The sequence below is a fragment of the Linepithema humile genome, chromosome 3 (assembly GCF_040581485.1).
Source record: "Linepithema humile isolate Giens D197 chromosome 3, Lhum_UNIL_v1.0, whole genome shotgun sequence".
In the NCBI taxonomy this organism is placed as follows: Eukaryota; Metazoa; Arthropoda; class Insecta; order Hymenoptera; family Formicidae; genus Linepithema; species Linepithema humile.
In genome coordinates, this window is record NC_090130.1 from 8,659,332 (window position 1) to 8,683,926 (window position 24,595).

Consider the following 24,595-nt stretch of genomic DNA (forward strand, 5'->3'; position numbering starts at 1 on the left):
GTAATCTCGAAAACTTCTTCCCGGCGAATCTAACGCGCGGCCATTTATGCAAAACTATCGCTAACAAGAAATAGATTGCGCATGAACGGCATTTTTCCGGGCAGTTTTATGTACATGGAGAATTTATGGACATGCATTCTTTACGTTATACGACGAGGAAACTGAAAGGCATTACCCATGTGAAAAGCTTATCGTCGCGAAATATTCAGAACAGATTCTGTGAGAAATATTAATGGGAGAAATATAAATGGAAATATTAATTAAATCATACATATATTATAAGACATCATGTAAAAACGTCAATTTTTAATGTGATGCAAAATTTGGAGTGCTGCCTAATTTAAATTAATTATTCATTTTAAATTTAAATGTCAACGAAGTGCCACATCTATTTTTTCACAATTCCTAGATATTTTTCAAATTAAACCTAAAAGTGCTTTCCAAAATAAGCTTTAATCGCAGTTGAGGGTATAAAAAGTCCGCGAAGATAAAACCGATCTCGCCGAACGAAAGTTCTCTCGCTCGAGAAAGTCGCGGAAAGTGCAGTTCGCAAGTATGGAAGATGCAATGATGCATCGGGGCGCGGCGAAAGAACGTGTGCAACGTACCGTAATCTTATATTCGTATGATAAATATGATCGGATGGCGGTCGACTTTCAATCCTCATCCGCACAACTTCCGCGCGTCCGCCGAACGCTTCCGAAAGATATTCGCAAAGATATTCCGCTCCTGATTTCGGCGCGCGCAAAATGGGATTTCGGGGCGCATCCGCGCGCGCCGTAATGCATCGGGCGGTGCATCGCCCTTATCTCCGCCCGGCGAAGTTTGCTTTAACCCTCTTAATGTCTCTCGTCCGGAGAGACCGTCGTCCTGTCGGCTTAACTCGCAGGCTGCGAGTCGCTGCGCAACCCGGTTAGCTGTCGCCGGCTAATTCTTTAAGGCCATTAACGAGGCTGCGCTAATAAATCGCCGGCCGGGCCCCGCCGCGCCGGCCCGGCGAGCCAGGTTTCCGCAGGCAGGAACGATGGCGTATCATTTATTTAAAAGAGTCGAATCGATACGCCGTCCGAGAGACGGACGCGGAATTGATCAGCAGCCGGAGACGTGGAAGCCAATTTGGTCCCCGTCATTTGTCGCGAGGCGGGGGACCTCGATGAGGATTCTAGGAACAGATTTATCTATATGACGACGCGGATTCGAGCGAGCCTCATTTTGCTCTTATTTATTACCTCCCCCCTTTCCCCCTTTTTTTTTGCTTGATTTGTGCTATTTTTTAAATAACTACTTTTCTTCGACTTGTATTCGATATTGACTTGCTAATAACCTCATTAGAGACCGTAGTGAGAAAGTCGATAATTTAAATTACAACTCTTTTACATCGACTTCGGGTCGCCGGCCCGATTATGCTCCGTCAGATTTCATTTCCCGTCGAGCCTTTAATAATTAGCGGCGTGTTTGAACAGGTTTTTTTTAACGCGTTTCCTTTTTCATTCAATCTTATATTAAATTGAAACACACACTCGAGTACGTCCGCGATCGATCCGAGGCGAATACATGATTGTTCGTGATGTTTGAAGACGCGTGGATTATGGATTAATCTAACGTGGAAATTTCGAGAACTGCGAAATACAATTAAGGATCGTCGGACGTGCCGCGCGACGGCGCCTGACACGACGTTTGATTCGCAATATTCGACTGACTTCCGGTTTTAATTGGTTTAATGCCACTTGAATAATTTGTGTATCGCCATCGTTGCACTCCTTTCAGCCTGATTATACTCAGGAGTGACAAGTGTTGTTATATGCTAATTTTGCTAAATTGCACGAGGAGAACCGTAATTTATTCATGAAACTAAATACCACACTGTTGTAAGTAATTACTTTCACCTCCTTTCTGCTCTCCCCCCCCCCCCGCTTTTTGTATTTCTCCTCCTAATTTCTTTTACGTCTTCCGACTTTGTACTCGCGGCATTCCTGCTCCTGCTTCCTTCGCGCCATCTTTCTACTTACTGTTTTCTTCATTTCTTTTCCCCCTTTGTTCCCATCACCTCGTTAATCATTGCCTTTTGTTCTGTTTCGGCGGAAGCCCCCTCTATATCTTTGTGCATTCTTGTTTTTCATTCTTTCAACACTTTTGCCACTTTCGGCTCGAAAAGTCTGTTGCGCATAGTATCGCGTGCGCCGAAAGCTCCTTAAAACCCGCTCCGCGGCCAGATTCCTCGTAAATACGTTAAGTAAATCCATTTAGACGGTATCTTATATAAAACAACGCGTAATCAACTGTTCGCGGTGACTGTTCGTGGCAGGAAGAGCTTAACGAGGGCCATTCGTGTCGCTCGCCTAGCGAAAATCGCGTCCCTTAATCCCGCGAGTGCCGGGCGCGGTGCGAGAAATAGCGTCGTTATTCGCTGGCGTTGCGTCGCTTTCGCTTTAATAAACAACCGATTGGGCCGCACGATAAATATGGAAGTTACCGAAGATCACCCGAAGGCCCCCCGCGAGACGACATTTCGTGAATTTTCCACGCGCGCTGAATACTCGAGGATTTCAAGGACTTCCCAGAATCGTCGGCATTTTTCCCTTTCTTCGCCGCTTCCGGCGTGGTGCCGAACGAGATGGAAAATCGCGAGCTTCCTTCCGGCATGCCGTTGCCTCGGCATGTCGCGAGTTCAAAGTCAAGAAAGAAGAGAGCGGAGGGCCTCGGCAAGGTGACGCGCGATTGTCTCCCTTTTCCGCGCCGTATTATTATGCCACGGAGACAATGACGCTGTAATTACTGCATACCGTGCCATTGTAACGCACTGTAAGACGTTACTGGCATCAACGCGACGAATTGTGTCTTCGAGAAGTAATTCCCACCGGGTATTTAGACCGAGAACGCATGCTCATCGTGATACCGCGAGTACACGACTTGACTGCAAATTACTCGCATCGCATTAAAGTTCTCCGGTTACTAGAAATATCGATCCTTAAATATTATTACGAACAAATGACTCGATATTAATTTCTGGACGCCAAGACGAATCGATTCGCGATAATAACCTTTTTTTTTTTGGGGTGCACAACTCCGTTCTTCAATTATTTGCACTTGGCTATTGCGGCCGCGGCCGAGCTTATAGTTTCTCTTGAACGCACGAAACGTACGTACGTACTTGTCATGATCGATGAATAACTAGAGCAAAACAGAGCACGCCACGACAGATGGAATTAGAATCGATCGTTTCCCTAGTTCGTCGATAAAAGTAACAAGCGTGTGTGCAGTTTGCATTATTTATATTTATTTGGAAAGTGAGTGCAAGCACGCGAACGAAAATTATATCGCGAACAATTGAACGTGGAGAAATTTGTAAAATAATAATTATCGCAAATCCGCCTGACTCGGTGGAGAGAAAAAGTTGTGTTTTTAATTAGCACATCTTTCCGAATCGTGCTGATGTTTGTGCAAAAATATTGGTACCGTCGTCAGCAGACCGTAATAATTGTACAGCTAATATGCGTGCTGCCCGCGAAATGTATTTGCATCGCTACAGAAATGTGTTATGCAATTGCGTCACATCGTAACATTTGTATTATGATCTCCATGTGGCTCTCGGATCATTCTCGGAACAATGGCGTCGTGTTCCGCGAGGTAGAATAGATCATCGGTGTCGGCTCTTATAACGTGCGTTACGTCACGGAGAAAACGCGCGCATGTGGCAACGCCTGTTAACACGTCATGAGGAGATCATCGATGACCGGCGCACCTACGCTTAAACTCCGTCAGCAATACTGTGCAGCGTGGACGAAGTGTAATAATAGAATCATTGATCTCCCCGGAGATGCACGGATTGCCGCAAAAAATTATTGCGTCTTTTTTTTTTTTTCGACGTTACGACGTAAGTTTCTATTTTCGATTGTAATTTCTTCAACAAAGATATTGCTTTCTCTGTGAATTTTTTTTTACAAAAAATCGACGCATCTCGATAAGATAATTTGAGGTTCGTGACATTTGGCTTTAGAAAATATTACATCTCTGTCTGAGATTTTATTAAACAAACAGTTCTTGCACTGCGTTGTTGTTACCTTTTTTTATCTTCTGTTCAACGTAACATATGCGGTTTTATCGAATGGAAAGGTTTACTTTGAGACGCATTAATTTTTTTTTGACAGTTTATTTTGAAACCCGGTATAAATATGATGGAAGACAAATAATATGAATTTTATATCTGCGTTTTAGTATTACTATTTACGTTTTGCCGATTCTGTGACATTTCAGCGAAACGTTTTCCAAATTTTATATTATTATTTTTATTGCAAATTTAAATTTTTGACTATTTATTTTTAGCCGTGACAAAAGAAGATTGCTTTATACACAATTTCAACAGTTCAATTGTTTGCGGCTTTCAATAAGTTGTACAAGTTTTTCCAAAAAGTCGAGAAGTGGATTAATTAATTTCTTCCTTCCGAAAATCCGATAAATACATCTGCAAGTGGTTGAACTACTTCCCATTTCGTTTATACCACTGTTATTGACACGGTGAAGAGTGCTTCAGTATCTATGTCTGCGGAAAATTAAATTATATGCCTCACGTGACTAAAATATACCGTTATTTAATTACTGTCATTCTTCTCGAACGAAACGGAATTAGCTGGGCGAACGTCTCGACTCTCCGTCGTAATAATGCCGTGCCCGCTGATATAAATACTCGCACAATCGGATTCACTTTGATCGCCGTCGGATAAGTCTTTGCGCGTGAAAGGCAGAATACACGAATATCTCTCTCCTCCCATTTTTATATTCAAAAGTTCAAGTCCGGATGAAAGAAAATTCGTGTTATTCTACGCAAGACTACCGGCTACCGCGGGGGGGTTAATAACCGCGGCGATTACCGGTCGCGGAAATCGCAAAGTGCACGCGGTGCAGTCACGACGGGGTCAAGCACCTCGCCGTGGCGTATTCTTCGAGGAAATGGGTCGCGCATTTCTTTGTTTCTTTTTTCTCTCTCTCTCTCTCCTTTCTTTTTTTCGGTCGCCGTGGAAAAATCGAAGTCCGAGATAGAGACTCCTGTATTGCGAGCCGTGAAAAAAGTAACGGTGGAAGAAAGCACGGCAAGAAAAGCCGTGCGGGCAGCCGGAAAAGGCCGTCTCTCTCTCTCTCTCTCTCACTCACTCACTCACTCACTCACTCACTCACTCACTCACTCACTTGCTCGCTCTTTTTTTCTAAAGATTAAAAAATAGACGGCCGCCCTTTGACGTCAGCTTACGTCTGAGCGGGGATTTCGTTCGTACGTGATTCGGCCTGTTTGTGCGATGTGCAGATATATCGCTGTATTAGATTATTGCCGCTCGCTTGCATTATTTACGCGGACCCGCGCAAATCCTCGAGTTTCGCCGGGGTGACCGTATCAGTGGCTCTTGAAAAATATATTCGCGACTTCAAAGCGAAGTTAGAATCTGCAATCCGAACTTTACGCTGTATAAGATGACCTGTTATATTATAAATGTGACGCATCTAAACGCTTCATTGAATACTAAGAAATACAGATCTTTGAAACGACATTTTGAGCAGTTTTCGAAGACGAGTTTGATCCGAGAAGGATATTTTTCTCCCGAAATTATCGCGGATAACGGTTTCTCTTTCCACTTTTCCAAACTTACTCCAACGAATTGCAACATTATCAAAATTCATCCACGACGCACACGCGTACGTGAGAAGCATCGTGACACTAACAATTAAATAACAAAGGCGTATAAGTGCGACGGAAGGATTTATTAACGAATTTCCACTCGACAGCCAATGACGGCCGCGAATAATCTCGCCGCTTAACTCCGGCGCGGATCGTACCGCTTTGTCGATCGGTGACGCGAGCGAATAAAACGATATAACTGTATATTCGTGAATAACTTACATATCTATATTGCCGGCGAGATATTTCGGACGAAATCGAGACGAGTCGGCAGCTCGGTTCCGCTTCGGCGGCTCCGGGAGTCGATTTATTAGTAGTCTCCACCGTAACTTTCCGCAAGAGGGAGGGCTATCGATTTTACGGGCGGGCGGTGACCAGTCACGATGGTCGTGAGGTCGGTCGACAACGAAGGGTAAGAAATTCGTGTTATATCAATTCAACGAGCGCGCGCCGGAAGCCCTCTCTCTCTCTCTTTCTCGCTTTTGGCTCGCATTCCGCACACGTTTTTTAATAAACCTGCGCAAGCGTTCCCTGTCGCTTTTGTCCGATGTCGTTCTCGTGAACGCAGGATCGGAAAGCGTCATCGGAGGAAGCACGAAACGGTTTCGTCGCGACGCGCCGGGACTAAAAATAAGGCGTTATCGACCGACGCGCGATCCTGCGCTGCGAGTGAGTCGATGAAGTGGTTACACATTGCGGCATTAGCGAGGAAAACCTCCTCCCGTTCCTGCCCGCGATATCGAGAGAACGTTGCCTGCGCTGCTTGATTGCATCTCGTTGCAGTTGTGCACGGGGGTGGCGGCTAATTCACGACCACGTATTCCCCGTAGACGATGCTGAAATTAATGCAAGTTGAAAGTTTTCAATGTAACGCAACACTTGCAAATTGTAACTTTTATAATTTCTACAGAGTTTCCGCAGGATTCTCCGTTTCTCGCATTTCCGTTTATTTATAAATTCCTCGATTAATGCGATGCGAAATGCGGAAGAAAAATTTCTGTTTTTAAGCAGTTTAAATGTTGGTGAAATAGCTGTTTAAAAAAACATTAATCATTTTACAAGTAACTGAGAATGAGAAGATTTTCATGTATGCTTGAGTATTTTGCGGTGAATAATTCGGGTAGATTAGCTTGTAATTTTTTATACATTCTCAAATCTCACACAAATCCGATGAAAATACAATTTTATTCATTGTTGTTCGACCAAATATATATTTTTTCTCTTTTATTATTAGCGAGAATGTTTAACAGAAATAACACTTTTAAATATTTAATAATTTTTTGACATTCTATTTTAATAAACAAGCTAACAAATTCCATAAGTTCATTATAAATAAAATGACAAATAATATTCCACTATTATATTTTCCTTTAAAACTCATGAATTCGCGAAAAGCTCTTCATTCTCAACGGTTTATAGCTGGAAAATTATTCAAGTGCCTAGACATTTTTCGGCCAACAAAATACCGTTCCCCGATTTAGCGTAAAACGACGCTGTATACTTTCCGTATTTTCTATCACAATAAAACAGGACGTAATACTCTGTTTGAGTGTCTCGTGTTTCGAGCTAATGAATAAAAAATGAAACGAATCGATCACGTCTTGCACGCTCGCGCGACTCGTATTATTTCCCGCCGGCGACGCTGCGGATATTGTTGGCGAAATCAAGGTTGCCGCGGCTCGCCGGCGATTATTGAGGTATTAAAAATAGGGCGTTGTACGCGGAGGCAAAGGTTCCATTCGCCGAGAGGCCCCGAGTGGATGATTCGCTCGCAAACTCCGCACGGTCGGCCAGGGCTGCGCGACGAGGGGGTTGGCTGATTTAATAACGCGGCCCGCTCGAGCGAAACACCCGTCCGTCCGTCCAGCGAGCACCGATAACCACCACCACCATTATATGGCACGTGCGCACAGCTTTGTCTGTGTATATGTGGTTTTTTTTTTCCTTCTTTTTCGGCGTGACTGTATGCGAGGGTGTGCCTCGCGTGCGTGTATCCGCAGTGGAGATACAGTATAGATCAGCGGTTCCCAAATTGTCCGGAGAGCGTTGACTCTAAAGAAAGCTAACAGTGAGAAATAATTGTTTTTGAGCAAGCTTTGAAAGTACAGTTTGATATTTTCGAGACGCAAGAAAAATTTTCGGAAAAATAAATCGTCATCGCGAGGAACTTGCGTGAGAACAATGATTATTACGAGCTGCAAGTGTCTTGTCGCGACAAGTGTTATTTCACTTCAGCGCTTTTTCTCGCGAGATAAATCATTATTTTACGGCGCAATTTACGGCGTTGCAACGTCGCGCGAGGTCTGAGAACCCTCGATGAAGTCTATGATCATGAATGATCGCGCGCGAACGATCGTGAAGCGCACGCCCACGCTCTCTGCGCCGGGCTCTGCCCCCTTGTCTCTCGTGTCACGGACGGCGAGAAAGTGAATATTAAACCCGCACGCACTGGAGAAAATCGTCAAAGCTCGTTAAGCGCCCGCGAGATGGGTTTTAATTTTAGAAAATTAATTCCAGCCCGGTGCGACGTCCGGCGGGAATTGGATTAATCGTTAGGCCATTCCAGTTGCATCTCGAGGTGTTATGTTCTCATCGTCGCCACACGTGTCGGGGGTTATTTAAATTAAATGTTAATGGAATATTCGGAGGAAAACTTTTCGCACGAATCCAATAGTTTCGATAAATTTTAACGACCTGCTGAAACAAATGCATAGATAAGTCGTTTAAATGCGTGATCGATATAATTATGGAGGAAATTATTGTTGCAAACTGTTCAATGCAATTATAAGAATTATTCAACCGGAAAATTCTGTGATGTAAAGGATTATATGAATTTAATTGAGAGAGGAGAAATTTATCCTCATTTTTACACTTTGATTTATATATCGATCGAAAAAGATTCTGCAATCTTGAAATATCGAGGCTCACAAGTCAAAAGGATTTCGAGATGTCTCAGTCCCGGAAGCTTCAAACTGTTGGATCTTTGAATCTTTTGGTCCCGACTGTTCTAAAGTTTTTGGAGCTTGAATTTCTCGACTTTCGGTTTTTCGAATCTACAAGCGAAGAATTTTAAAACTTGCAAAAACTTGAAAATTTTTGCTCTTTCGCCTCTCTCGAATCCATTCGATCCATAAATCGCAATTGCACACGAGTGATATGTCGAAAAACAAAAATAGTAATCTGTAAAATGGCGATAGAATAATAGCCTTAATCAAAATGTGTTCAGTTCCGTGTAGTTGCAATTTATTTCGACATTGCGCACGGTTCAATCAAACACCATTGTTTCTCGTGTTTGTTTAACCTAATACGAAATTCGCACGCGGTAAAATCGACCAAATCAATAAATCCTATTCTATTTGCTCTCCGCGAAGCGTATTTATTTTTCGATGCTGTGAAATTATATCTTCTCGTTCACATGGTGACGCCTAATTTCCATGCGCCTGGATATTTCAGCGCAAAACGTGTTATTGAAATGCGTAAATTGCTACGAAAGAGCCATGTTATTTTTCATATCGCCAAACAGCGAATGCATTCACATTAATATTACGCGAAAAAAAATTCATTCGCGTGGTTTTGAATTATAATAAATTTTGCAATTCAACAAAAAGATACAAACTGGATTTCCGAAAAGGATATCAAATGCGCCTTTAAATTTTCTCTCTGTAAAAAAAGTTGCTTCAAACGGAGGCTCTTGCCGCTGGATAATTTTCAGAATGTTAATTAGTAAACATTATTTACACAGTAGAGATGTGATAATAAACATCGTAAGAAAAGTGGAGCTGTTTTATATAAATGTCATAATTGTAACTAGAAATAAGTACAAGATGAACTCTGAGTTTTAGTAGACCCTCGAGGCAAATCATGTTGACGTTCATGACTACCGTTGCAAGAAAAACCTCGCTCTCTTTGAGAGCCGCGATGAATCTATGTGGAAACTGATAAGAATTAAAATGTACACTCGCGGAAATGATTGGATTTGGAAAAATTCTTACGCGCTGCACTGCTGACAAATGCAGACACGTGTGAATTAAACCGACAGAGATTGCCGCGTTTGAAAACAATAGACGCGCAACAGCAACGAGTGCAATTGAATGTAATAAAGTGGATCAAGCGAAAAGTGAAGCGATTAAGAGCGCGTGTGCTCACGGCCGTTAATTAAAGCGCTCGCCGTGTGGCGCTTAATAAAATAATAAGCCGCTGAATAGTGCAGCGGCTAATTAGATGTTCATGCCGCGTGAAAGTTGAATGTCCAATGCTTCGCGCGTGCCCGGAAATTTAGAATCCGTGCCGGCGGAGCGTTTATTGGCATTCTAATGCTCATTTACATGCATTAGGGAGAAGCACAAGCCGGCTAGTGTGGCATGTATCGCTCTAATAGCCTTTGATAGGCGAAGCAAAAATCCTTTCAACCATGAATATAAACATGCACAGGATAAATCGCTTGTACCGTTATTAATACATATTATGAAAGATGCTCTCTCAACATAGAAATGTCACAATTTTGTCGACTTATTTCGCGCAAAATAACGCGGGTATTTGACATGTGTACAGTCAAAATTGACGTTTAATACTTAATCTCTATATGAATTACAGAATAATTACTTTGAAATAATCATGGTGAGATTATTATAAATATTCTGCACCGCGCAACAATAAAATATTATTTCAACATTAATATATAATTTGTATTTAATATTCCGCATCGTTCTCGCATGATTGATTCATATTTTATGCCGTGTTTTATTAATTATCCCGAAAAAAAACTTGAATTACGAGGAATATTATAAAGATTTACTAGAAAATAATCTTCTTCTTGAGCGCGGAGAAAAATGTAGGCGGAAACCACGCTCGCATCTCTCGCCCCTCTTATGTCGGTAATTGCACGACTCGACGTATACGCGCGCGATATTTTCCCCGTTCCTTTGGCGCACAGCTTCCTCTCCCTCATCGCTGAAAAGTGGCCTTTCGACTTTTTGCACCGGGGAAAAATTCGATGCCGGAGATTGGAAGGAGCTTTGTGAAGCGACTCGCCGCCGTCGTCTCGCTAATAACCGGGAGATAACAAGGAGATTCTGTTTATTCAGCGGAGTCTCTCCGGCTTTGGTGCATGCCTGCTTCTCTGCGCGTGTACGTCAGCGTCGCGCGATGAAATCAAACGCCGTTGTTTATGCGTCGGGCTTTCTCTCAGCGCGCTGGAGTTATGAGCTCTCAGCCGTCTCTTTCTCTTATGGAAATACATGATTATATTTCCCTTTTAATTTTTTAAGGTCTATGAATATCTATACGTATTTCTATTATTGATGGATTCTTAATGCAAGCTGATTCAAGCTGGCGTAGATTTCCTTTCGCCGAATATTAATTTTGTGCAAGTTTTTTTTTTTTTTTTTTATTTATTTCTCGATAAAGTACTTTTAATGTTGAAGAAAGGGCCATTGCGTGACTTAAAAAATAAGCTTTTATTGTCTAGTATTCCTGAAATCTAATTCCGCATCTTGGTTCTATTTTATAATTATTTTCAGCTGGAAAAGTACTTTTCTTCAGGAAATTGTCTCATTCTCCGACAAAGAATATTGCCATCGAATGTACCTATTATCGACTACGTGTTTCTCTTACTTGTTTTTCGATATCTTTTTATTATTTTACCGTATCTCGACTGTATCAAGCCAAGCGGAAGTTGCGGGTGTATACGCTGCTTAGCGCGGGCTTCCTCTCACGAGCGCGAGCTTCCTCGTGGGAATAGTTAGCCCGTATTACAGTTAGCAGTGTGCAACGTCGTCAACCCCCTAAATGTGTGGCTCTGAGATGGTGTTGAGCAAGCCACGATGCCGACCGCACACGTCCCAGGAGATTCCGTCGCTGATATCTCCAAGTAATTTCCGCTAACGAGGAAACCATTTCGAACGGAAAGTCGCGTTTTCGCGCGCGAGAGAGAGACAGGCACGAATATTGATATTTTAGTCCGACAGCGGGATGTTATTTTAATTAAATCTCCCATGTCACGTGCTGCAGACGTGTATAGAGATGTGTAACAAGTATCTTACTTTTTCAGAAAACTCTTTCCAATTTAAATTTTTTAATTCGTAACGTTACTCGAAACTAATGGCGAGTAAGATAAAAAAAATGATTAACTTTTGTACAATCGAAACGCCAGCTATTTTTGTAAACGAAAACCTGAAACTGTCGTTTTATTTTTTCGACTTCTGTTTTTTTAATTGACAAAATCTTTTTAGAACAGAGTCACAACTCTGTCGAAATTAAAAAAATAAATTGTTAATTTCGCGGGGATGCGATAAGCACATCTCTGGATTAATCAGATGCAAAAGACAGCGGCACTAAAGTGCAGTTGAACGAGCGATAAATTTTCGGATAAGAGGACTCTGCTGGCAAAAGCATCACCCAGATTTTGACATAAGTGTTGCCACTTGACAGGCAACTTCGGAGCGAGATTAGGATTTTAGTATTCGAAACCGTCGCGGGGGCGTGTTGGGCTTGGCGCAAAATTAATGAAGGTCGCTTTATCGAGCAGCCGAAATTGCAGGTATTCAAGGTTACGAGCTTTTTGGACGAGCGTTCCGCCCTCTCCCGTAAAAGCGAAACCGCAGGATGCGCGCATCACCAACAACCAGTTCGGAATATACCAGACGCACACCGCACGTTCGACTAGTCGATAAGCCGGCCGCCGCAATCTGTGTGTGTGGTGACCGTACCAAACTCCGAAAGTGCTATTGCAGCGTGTCGATCCACCGAGGAACACAAAGCCACCGCTAACAGCCCACGGTTAGAATCACATACTCACCCTCTTGACCCTTGTTAAGGATACCGTGATAATCCTTCCCGGTCTCTTGCATCAAAGTGGAGACTCGATATAGCGATTCGTTGATGGCTCTCGAACCTTTTTTCTTCAAAATCGAAGCAGCGATTGATCGGCCGCAATAAACTGTATTTTCCCGTAATCGGCGATGTTCTTGTTTATACATAAAATATTTTTAAAGACGTGTTTTATTCAATGTCCGAGACAGAAGTTTATATTGTTATGTGTATTCTGTAACATTAATTTTCGCAGCAAAATATTATTACGTGTTGAGACCGGTTTTCTTTATATTTTATAAATAATGTATTTTTTCACCGTTGTTGCAATGTTTGGAAAATTATTAGTTCAAAAAGCACGCTGTTTTGCAGAGCAAATTTAGATTGTGAAAGATTTTTATACTAAAAAAAATAATCTATATGCATATGATATCGGTGATTAAAAATAAAACGTGGTTCGTGTACGCGTCGAGTCCTTTTTGAAAGCGATTTGAAATTCAGGTCCTTGTTAGCAATTAATTTCGGGGGCAAGTTTGTCGCTTGTTTGTGTCTTGCGCCGCGGGGTAAACTTGCGAGTTTCCCCGAATCGCTTCCGTACATAATGGCGCACCACGTCGCGGATCTGTCCCTGACACAGCGACGTGGATCGATGAAATGCAAAGCACCGGCGTCGCGACGCCCCGCTCGTCTCGCTCACGAATGGCCAGCAGCCGGCGTCACGATTCGCAATTTGCGAACGTAAACGAAATTATCGGCCGAATGGCGAGCGCCCGCCGCTCGTCCTCCGCCCTTTTCCGCCGTCGACTCGTCGATCGCGGATGAGTAATCGCGTTAACGCGCATTTTCGCAACGTATCGCTCCGCAATAATGATCGTAATGATAGTAACAGTCCGCACGCCGCTCGCGCATAGCGGATACCGCCAGTCAATAATGCGACGGATAGTCGCGGCGCAGTTGTTGAACGTGCACAGTCGCCCGTGTGTGCTTTCAGAGACGTTTTAAAGCGCCAAATGCATTTGATCTACAATTATCAGTCTGATATAATGCATTTTTAATACGAAACGAGTGTAGAATCTAAAATTAGACGGCTACACATATCGCCGAATAACAGCGTATCGATATCGACTAGGTTTTTTTTTTTTTTTTTTACATTTTTACGCAGGGAATCAGAATGTAATATGAAAAATAGTTTTTTTTTTGCTGTAAATATTTTTTTCAATCCCGAAAAGTCTACGTATAAAAAATCTACGCGTAGAAAAATCTACACTCGCAATAATCCCTCGCAAAAATAATTTATGCAATGCATAATTTATGCGTTATGTAGATAAGGAGTAGAAAGTCATGATACTGTATAATACGTATAGCTCATGCTCAGAGCGTTTAAATCCCAGAGCAGGTTTGGGAATATGGGAATTAAAGCGCGAGCTCCACTCGGGCAATCTCTCTCGAGACACTTTTGAGATCGGTGAATGGCCACTTATGTGGGGGAGAATGTGATATCATTTTTATTTCCTTTATTACGATAACTATTTAAAGTACGCAGCGTTAGATAAACGCAATTAATGAAAATCTAAAGAAAAAAGAAATTATTTTTCACAACTTTTCATTTTAATGGCGGAATTTTAAATTTAAAATTTTTCACTCAAGGAATAATATGAAACAATTTTTTTCCCTCCATATTTTTTTTGCAAAAAAGATTCAAAAAAACTCCGAATAACATCTCGCGTATAGCATTTGCTACTCAACTCATCACGGTTTTTCACTTTCGGGACGGTGTACAGGCTATCGTTTTCGTGTCGTCGTAAATCGACGCGAACCGACCGTGCGATTTTCACTCTGGCGGAACCGATATTTTTCACGGCGACACGCCAATCCCGCGGGCGTGCGTGTTCGAGGTTTGACCTCACCTATAGTTTGCAGCGCCCACGACGCATACCGATATTTACCAGGTGCACTGCGATCCGTGGCCGCACGAGGCGCCGTCGTGCGATCAAAACAAGCGCGTCGGTGGCGGAGATGCGGCGTATTCCTTCGTGTCTCCTCGGGAAACTCGATATCTGCCCGAGATATTTGATACGAGCAGGCGGAGACATGACCTTGTCGATAAAGCGGATCGACGATGCGGGGCACGTAAATGACTTTAGCGAGATGATCATACGCGGTCAAACGTTATTCACGAGATTACCGCGTGACGTGGAGAACCGGAGAAAATTGGTGGAATCGAAAACAGTTAGGACCACCACTTTCGATCATGCTTCAGGCATTGCAATTGAATCAAACATTTCAAATTCAAAGCTTATTCGACGATAATCCATAAAATATTGAATATTGCGTTTGCCACGAAAATTGCAAAAAATTCTATAAATATAATATATTGCACAGTTGCTGTATAGATATTTGTTTTTTAAATCATATTTTCTTAAAGCTTTACGGAATATTTTTACGGAAAACTTATTTCAGAGGTTGAGGCGTCTGTTCAAATTTAAAAAAAATTATTTTTTTACAGTAATTTCATATCTATAAATCATTGCATGATTAAGATCTTTGATTAAAATCAAGAACTTGGTGACATAAGAAAGAGATAATTTATTTTTCTTGATTTCTTGATTTTAATTAAGATGATCAGTCAAGTTTTTGATTGTAATCAAAGATTTTAATTATGACTTATAGATATCAAATTACCAGTAAAAAAATAATTCTTTGAAAATTTGAATTTCCACGAAATAAATTACGTGTGATTTTTCTCTTCTGACGTTGTAATCCAATGTAGCCGCAATAACTGTCCTTGAATAATGCTGCCTTCTTTATACACAGTAGCGTAAAGTCTAAATACATTATACACTCTTATGATGATAATAGTTCCGGTCAGGCGCCTACAATCGCAATATCCGTTGTAACAAAATTAATATGCTCTCTACGCTAAACGAGCGGATAACCGTCCGCAACTGCCGTCGTGCCTCCTTGATGCGTTAACGTATCAACCGAGGACCGTCTGCAATTATCGAACATTATCGAGTGATATAATTAGTTAGTTGAGTATTACGGAACGACGTAATTACGCCGCTGGCCTCTCCGGCGACTTCCTGTCTGCGCGAAATAGTTGCCGTAATTGACATTTAACGCATCTCATCTTGTCGTCGGGATAAAAAACGAAATCGTTAACTTTTTTATCATCATTACCATCTTTCTTTTAACGGTTAATATACGTATATGCAAAATGAGATCTTGAAAGAAATTTACCTTGATTTTTTGGTATTTTAATCAATTTCTTTACAAATGTAGTTTATTTATTTATTTTTTCTTTAATGCAACGTTGCCGTGCAAATATTTTTCAAAGATGAAAAACTTCTGATAAAGATGAAGGATATTAAAGTGTAAAAATTAAAATCCGGAGCACCTCATACATCTGACACGCATAACTAGAAAAATATACTTAAAACGTAGACGAGGTACGTCATGTTTTTTATATGGACAAGTCCCGTATATAAAGGACTCACCTGACACAGCGAAATAAAACGTTCCCATTACCGAGATTTTACTGCGAAAACGTTGACGTTTAAATGATTGGACGAGATTACCGGCTATTATCGAGCGGGTGAAACGAGTGGGTTTATGTCGTTGTCTTTAACGCGTTTCAACCAAGTCAGCGTTCGTTCTCCGTTTTCTTTCCTCAAATTCGTTTGCAGACCGCAAACATTACACGTTGCATTAAAATTCCGAGTAGTTCCACTTGCATTAAGCAGCAACGGAGCTTTCTAAGAAATTGTTACAATAAATATCATTGTTAATTAGAGGGGATCTAGCCTGTTGTGAATAATTTGTTAATTATGAGAATGAATTTTCATAATACAATGCGATGCTAGCCTTAATGTTTCTAACGAAATAAATATGTGGAATAAAAAGCGCTTGTTTGTCTTTTCTCGTTCATTAATTAACGTGAACATCAACGGCCACCGTCGTGCCCTTCCTCGGTATTTATAATGTTGATTCATTTCTTACCACCGATGAAATCTTTATTCTCTCTTGAAAAATGATGTTAAGTTCCGCAGAATGCATGCGTTCTTATAATTACATGACCTATCTTATAAATAAATATTTACCGTATCTTGGTCGATAAGCCCGTTATTACCTGCCAAGTAAGTTTACGTTTACTAGGAAAAGAAAATATACGCTCTCTTGCTTCGAAGAAAAATATACACCTTTGGTGTGCTTAAGTCACGCCGTAGGAAATAATGCGTTTAATCGTCTCGTCGTTTCTTTTTAACCGCTTTTATTAAATATACCTTTTTCTTCCTGTTTTCTTTTTTTCGAGCATTTTTTTTTTTTTTTTTTTCCGAGTCAGGTAGCGGCATAAGGCGAATAAACTACTTGGCCCGTTCCCGTACATCAAAGATTTGAATTCAGACCGCGTGAGTACACGTTTATCGGGACGGAAAACGTTTTAACCACCCGTTTCCTCCTTCCCATCTACATGCAGCCGCTCTCAAATATTTTCTCTCACTTTGTGTTGCAGGCGGTGTCAGAGAGGCTTGAATTGGCACCAGCTGGCGGAAGATCAGAGCCGCAGGTGAGTACCGTGAGAGACTGCGGGACTAGTCTTATTTCAAAGGAAGCACCGCGAAATTATACTCTTCGCGAAAATTTATCGCTCCGCGTCGTCCTCAATTCCGCTCGAAGCTCGTTATCTTCCTCTTTCAAGCGAAACTTGCAAACTACTTCGAACAAATAACGTTTAGCTGGATAATTGAACTCGAAACTTTTATTTCTTACGAGACTAAGCGCGTTAACGGGAAATATATGCTATTGCTCTAATATGATAAATAAATAAATATCTTCCGGCGAGCACTTCACTTTATTCCATCACGTGCGAACAGAAATTCGCCGTGCCATTTTTATTTCCAACGAAGTGAGCGGCGTGCATGCCTGTTGCCGCTTGTAACAAATAATTTGCGAGAGTCGTGAAACAAAAAGCGGTAAAAAATTTATCGCTGTAATATTTACTCGCGCGAAGATAAAAATCGAATGATGTCGGTAATTAACATCGACCGGCTTTCCGACGAGCGAAACACTTTGATGAAGTTGTTGACTGAGCCAAATGTGTTTTCCGCTATGAGGCTAGTGTGTGCCTTTAATGACCGTATCTTTCCTCAAACGAAGGTCGCTACCTTATGTGAACCCGGCGAGGTGTATCTTGCTCAGCACATGGGCGAGCAGGGTCGATGGGTCTCCTCGACCGATAAGAAGAGCTGCATGACGGACAAGCTCGAGATCCTGGAGTATTGTAAGAAGGTAAGCAGAGAAGGAATTTATAAGATCACACAGCCATTAAATGCTCTCATGTATAATGTCGTCCGCGGTATCGGCGCCGAGCACGTTGTAGTCGATTAGAAGTTATATATAGACATTAAAAATAGATCTGACATTTTTCTATTATCATCGAACTTTTTAGTTCTCTCCCCCCTTTTTTCTGTCATTTTTCTGTCCTATAAAATATACAAACGAGCGTGAATACTTGGCTCCAGCGAGATTATTTACAATTCTTGAAAAGAATATACAGCGGTCCAGTGATGTCGATCTACATTATACTGTCACATATATTTTAGTCGCTGTTTCTTTTATTATAAAGCTAGCATGTTTTTTATTCGAATCATCTTTTATCGCACGTATAAAAATAATTGGATTTTATTTCGATAGATTGAACAGAAACGAGGATATTTCGTAATTGATTAAAAGGATCCAAGGCAGGAATAGATTAACAAATAAGCAACGAGAGTATAACCAGATCCTTCTTCGCGCATAGTCCACATCCTTCACGAGTAAATCGCAGTGAAAGGCGGGGACTAACTTACGGATTACCGGATAATAACGTTCTCTGTCTCGCTTATGCGACACGTTCACGCAATCCACTATGCGCATAAGAGAGAGATAAGTGTGCAGCTTGCAGCACGCATACGTGCTCGCATTTGCTTATGCACGAGTACGAAGAAACGCGCCGGATATCGATCGATAAAAATCGCTGCCTCGCACTCGTCGCGAAAACACCTGTGTGTAAATTATTCGAGTCGGCGCTTGAATTATTAAAACGAAGTCGAGACCGAATCCGTTCGCGATTCTTCGCTCAAACACTCGGAGCTCGTATTTAGAGAGAAAACCGGGCCACTCTTGCGAACGCGAATTATTAATTAAGGGCTGGCGTGTTATTTAACATCGCGCGCGCCGGTGATGGCTGCCGCCCTGCAGGCAGGATTAAGTCGTTTATAATCTTCCGGTGCCCGCGTAAATCGAATTTTCATCCCTTCGTTGACGCGCTTTAGTCACGACAAAACACCGAATTACGCGGTTCGTTACCCTTCCCGCCGTTCCGCCGTGAAAATAACGTTAATCCCGGCCGATAACTTTATTGCATGCAATTGCATGGGTCGACAGTCTTTGCGTCGTGAATTATTTATTTACCGTGCTTTTGCGTAAATTCCTTCCCGCCGCTGGTCAATGAGAGTGTCTTTTGTTTAATCCCCGATCACAGCAAGATCAAAGAAGAATTACAGAAAATCTTGTTATCCGAGAAATTCTTTTATTAATTCCATTATTTAGATCGCTCGCTAGAAATTCATTTAAAAGTGCGCGATATAAATTGACATCGAATTCAATTCAGAAGATTGCAAGCAAGACGACCCCTGTCAATTTCCTCGCAACTTCTCGTAACAAGCTTGAAAAATCCTCCAAGTTTTTTAATATTTCGATATCGCATTACAAAGAAGTGTCTTTTAACGACCGGATACTTATCGATCCGCCACTCAAACTAGTGTTGCAATTCACAACTTAGCCTTGTTTATATTTAATTCGCGTATTACGCGGATTCCGTATCAGCAAAACAGCTTGTTCGGCGGGAATGCGCGTTTTTTGCGAGCTCTTAAACGCAGATTAAACAGCCGCTCGTTCGCCGTAATAATAGGCTTGCCGCATACGCGCCCGATAATTACATTTCGCCGCGCGATTACAAGCTGCTCGAGCCAGCTGCTAATGGTGCTTGCAGCAGGCCCCTTAATCCGCCGACCGTCCGATTCTTTTTTCCAGGCTTACCCGAAGAGAGACATCACCAATATCGTCGAGTCTTCGCATTACGTCAGAGTCAGCGGATGGTGCAAGCCGGGTAGATCCAAGTGCAAGCTCTCCCGCTGGGTCAAGCCTTACAGATGTCTGGGTAAGCGCTAACGTTATTGATGTTCTTGCGCGGAATATCGAAAATTCGCTGCGTGCCGAACTTTTCGCATTTTTTTCTCTTTTTTTCCCCCTTTCTGTTCGAAAATCGAACGCCCCCCGTCATTTCAAGCCAGATCTTTAATGCCGCAAAAAGGGAACTTGAATTAATTTCATCCGCCCGTCCATTGTCGAGAATATCACGATGCGCTAATTTTTTCGGCTAACAAAAAGTCGTAATTCCTCGCGAATACCGCGCGGTAAACAAAACGTCGAATTGTTTCGACTGGATATCAATGGAGAGAGCTCGGTGTAATAATATAATTGTCAATATATCAATGTGGATTTTTTTGTGTACAACACAAAAACGCGCGGATCCCGATATATTCGATGCATTGATATCGGATTGACGTCGTGAGCCGATATCAGTTCGACGGCGACAAAAATTTTTGCGGTAACATTTGGCTCTTGGTACTCGGCTTGCTGAAAGAATCGCAAGGAAACGTTGGGCGAGGGCCGACCGATCGCTCGTGAGCTCGTCGATAATGCGGCGGCGGCGGCGGCGGCGGCGGCGGCGGCGGCTGTGAGAAATAGGAAAGATCGATCTCCGGTGGCGGGGATTTAGTTATAAATTTAGCAGGACGCTTGATCTGCTTCGGACGGAAGAATTCAATTTGTAGAGTCAATACGCTGTGTAACGGACAACGCGATATCTGCTGTCGGATTGTTCGCTCGGCTACCTGCCTGATCAGCCTTTTTATCGCGCCGAGGAGCGAAAGAACCATCGCGTACGTGACGTCGCGCAGTAGCAGAATTCAAGATCGCACTTACTTTTCCGCTCTTTATAAGCACTCGTTTCCCCGAAGCAACTGACAAGTGCAGCGCGTGTCTTTATTTCCGTTCGTGTACTCTCTTTCCCCCCCCCCCCTCGGCGCGATTGAACGCTGCAAGAAAAGGAGTAAGTTTGCAATTTAGCAAGGTCTATTTTAGATACGACGTTAATTAAAGTGGACCTTGTAAATTACGAAACTCACTCCGCTCTTGCGCGGAACTCTTCAATTTGCGAGGAAAACTGAACTGCGAAATATTTTAAATCGAATGAAACGCGAACTTTGATGAGCGGTGAAACATTAGACATTCATTAAAGCACGGGAGAAGAATATTTATATATGGAATATCTCACGCTGTGTGTTGCCGCGGAGAAGAATTTCATCGTCAATTTTTCGAAAGCAAAATATTGATAATCCGGTTTTCTTAATTAAAATCATTAAAGTAGCGAGAATAAAACAATAAATGATCGAATGACTCTTGTACAATTCAATGGAATCTAGAGAAATGCACAATTGAACGAATTGAGGAAAATTTTTATTTCATTCTAAATTGATTCCTTTTTTAACATATTTTAATTAGAGCGGTAATTGCATGTAGATTTAATATTAAAAACCGACAAACTACGATAATTTTATTCGAGAGAAAATTCCTCTCGCAAAAGACATCATTAAATTTTGATTTGATACTCGTGATGCAGCTTATAATACAGTAAAAATATCTAGAAAATTTCTTTCCGCTCTCTTAAGCGCCATTAAATAAATGATTGAACGCGGATGCCGTAGTGACACGAGACACATTGCCGGCAATATTTTCTCGAGCGAGAAATCCTGTAAGTAGAAGATAGTGCAGTCATTTATTAGTACGCATTCAGAAGTTCAGGAGACGCGGACGAGAACTCCGAACTCCACTTCGCCTTATCTGTTTTGAGCACGCCGCGTTGAGCAGCGTGTCTCATTTTCTAATTGCATTAGATAAATGTTATTATCTCCGGCCTGATGGTCACGCGTAGATGATTACGGTCATTCGCTTTATGCGCGCATCTCCCATTGCGTGCGGCGCGCTTTACGAAGCTCCATTAATCACTCCCTTGTCGAGTGCCCTCGCAAAAAAAAAAAATTTACCGTGAAATGTCGGGTTTCTTGCTGGTGTTTAATTTTTGTCTCTTCTTCCGGTAATATAATAGTTGAAATAAAATTCACCCGCGTACAAAATATACGCTCGCGTTCGTCCACTTTTTATTGTATTTTTACTTTCCTGCGAAATATATAAGACACCTCGCGACGTATAAGATCATTAGATATGAGATACACGAACATGCTGGAAGACAAATCAGGCAAGTTAATACCCTCGAAAGGTCTGCGTGACTCGCTCTATTGATCAGCACCGGTGAACGTACCGATGCGTCATCCGCTAGACGCGCTTCCACCACGCCGTGCTCTTCTCTTCCTTTCGCGTGCTTTTCCATCGCGTTTATGAAGCCAACGGTACATTTAGACAAATGCACTACCGGCAAATTGCTCACTTCTTATATTCCATACTTGTTACATTAAGATATCCGCAAATATATAATTATACACTTTTGTGCCCACTGCGTGTATACAACACGCGCGCGTGTGTAGGACATGTCTCGAGGAAAAATATCTCAGAAACGGACTCTGCGATAAATAGATCTGCTGCCGATTTTGCCGTAGGAAAACTTTGAAGAGAGGTCATCACTATGCTGAAGCTTTTTATTATTCAACCTTAAGAAAACTTAATAATTAAATTTGTAATTGAAAATAAAAGCTTACGCGAATGAAAAGATTACGTGGAATTTAAATAATCAATAAAAGTTGTCACTTGTAAGAAAATTTTGCCCACGAAAAACTTTTTGTACTAAATTCTTCGTCACTCAAGAATCATTAACGCTTTTGACGTTTGTATTTAAGAAAAATTGCAGTTGAAAATATAGTTTTGGGTTACACAAAATATTCAAAATTGTATAAAAAGGCACCAAATATGTATTTATTTTACATAGACATATGCTTGTGTGTGAAGAGACCCTTATAGATTCAGCGGCTATTGATTTCAGACGTTTCATATATTTCAACAACACACACACATGTATACCGTCGAATATATACACATATATTGTTTTACATGCATATATATATATATATATGCGCACTAGTGTATAGTCGTCGGTGAATTCGTGCTCCAACTATGTACTCGCAATATAATTCATCGAATTCTCTCCGGAGAGAGAGATTGCATCGTCAGTCGGAAATAGCGAATAAGAATAAATACCGGCGATGCGCGACCTTTGCCGGTTTCATCATCGAGATTTTCCTCGAATTCGTACTACTGCAATATGTACCGTTTGCTACTTTCAGAGGGACCCTTCCAGAGCGACGCACTTCTCGTGCCAGAGGGCTGTCTCTTTGATCATCTTCATAATCAAACAAAATGCTGGGAATCTCACAGGTAACGAGCGTGTATACACATGAATACACCTGCTAAATGAAATTAATTCTCGACTGAGTTTAAATTCGCAGCATCGCGGACTATCAAAGCGATGCGTAATTCGGAAGAATAATTTCGAGTTTATTTTTATACAATTCGAGTACTGACTCTTCATTCCTTCGCGGATTCAATCGTTCTCGGTTCAACAATTCTTACCAAACTATTTTTTTTTTTTATTAGCGATTATATTGCGGTCGCACCGGCGAATTATTGCAAATATTTCGAAGGCTTTTACTTCTCGCGTCGCACGTGTCGTAATTTTTTTCACGACTTATCGCTCACCGAAGTATTACTCACTTCACCTTCCACTTATCCCGCTTACTTACTTTATCGCTCGCAGCTAACGACTACACTTAATTACTTGGCTAATGAGCGATATAACTTCCGCCGCTCGCTAAACTACTCCCGCGAATTTGCCCTCGCGATTTTACGTCGATGAGGATCGCGATGCTGCGAGACTCGTCTTGTTTGCACCGACGTTTCTCGCGAGATCGCGGGACGCGCGTCCTCGGGCACACGTGACTGCACCAAGTGGATTTGCGTTTCAGATGGAATGCCACGGCGGCGGAGACCTGCCGGGAGCGAAACATGAACCTGCGTAGCTTCGCGATGCTGTTGCCGTGCGGCATATCTCTGTTCTCCGGTGTCGAGTTTGTATGCTGCCCGAAACACCTGAAAGGTACGTAACGTACGTACGCTCTGCTTTCATTCATACATCATTTCATTGCGCGAGCGAGAGAGACGCAGCGAATCGCGCGTAACCGCGGATAGCGAGACGAGCGCGCGAGAGCGCGCATCGCTTGCGCGGGCACGAGAAACGAATAATTATCGCGCTTGCCGCGCGCGAAAACCGACGTTCATCTTCATGCATATTCCATCGGTGCGAACGTTTCGCTGCGTCCGCATCTCATGTCATGACATCCTTTTCAGGCGCGGATTCGCGAGCTCCGGGCTTCTCAGCGCGAGATCGTTTTACGTGAAGTGGGATAGACTTGACGATCTTATTTCGAGAATTCAAGCGCGAGTCTGGTGCTCGGTTTTTCTCGAACGCGCCGAGCTTTTAATGCGGCCGAAACTCGGCCAAAAAGAAATTAACGTGTTTAATTTTTTTAAACCCGGGGCTTAATTATACGGGCACTCTTTTGACCAGGTAATTTTACGGATTAAAATTACATTTTAAGCTTCAATTTAAAAGAGAATATAATCGTAACTCTACATTTATTCCCTCTCGAAACAAGGTCGCCGTGATACGACAATCGCTAAGTAATTCTGCTTTACGATAGTACGAAACGAACAATCTAACGTTAAGCAGGTTCAATGCGACATTGGATGTTAAATTCATTTGTGCAGAATCCATTGGCTTTCGCATTTGTGTGTGTGTGTGTCTCGTCGTTTACTTTGATATCATCTGCACGTTAAGTCCCCGCATTTGTGAACGTAAGCTTTTCAACACTCTACATTATCCGGTTTTCCGCTTTTGACACAACAACGCGCGCTATTATTTCGCCCCTCGCTTGTTATTTCGCCGTCCTGCGCGGCGATTAATGAAACGCGTGTCTATCGGAAAGCATATCGGAAGGAGAGGAGGCG

General features: G+C 42.1%; 1 protein-coding gene across 3 annotated transcripts in view; it reads left to right on the forward strand.

Moving 5' to 3' along the window:
- Appl (amyloid-beta-like protein) overlaps positions 1 to 24,595 on the forward strand; it is a 43,788-nt gene that overhangs the window by 8,349 nt on the left and 10,844 nt on the right. For all 3 annotated transcript variants that reach the window (XM_067351591.1, XM_067351589.1, XM_067351590.1), the window contains exons 2-6: positions 16,989 to 17,042; positions 17,633 to 17,764; positions 19,550 to 19,676; positions 22,876 to 22,966; positions 23,554 to 23,684. In XM_067351591.1, coding sequence (XP_067207692.1) covers positions 16,989 to 17,042; positions 17,633 to 17,764; positions 19,550 to 19,676; positions 22,876 to 22,966; positions 23,554 to 23,684 — 535 coding nt within the window. The remainder of the gene's footprint in view (positions 1 to 16,988; positions 17,043 to 17,632; positions 17,765 to 19,549; positions 19,677 to 22,875; positions 22,967 to 23,553; positions 23,685 to 24,595) is intronic.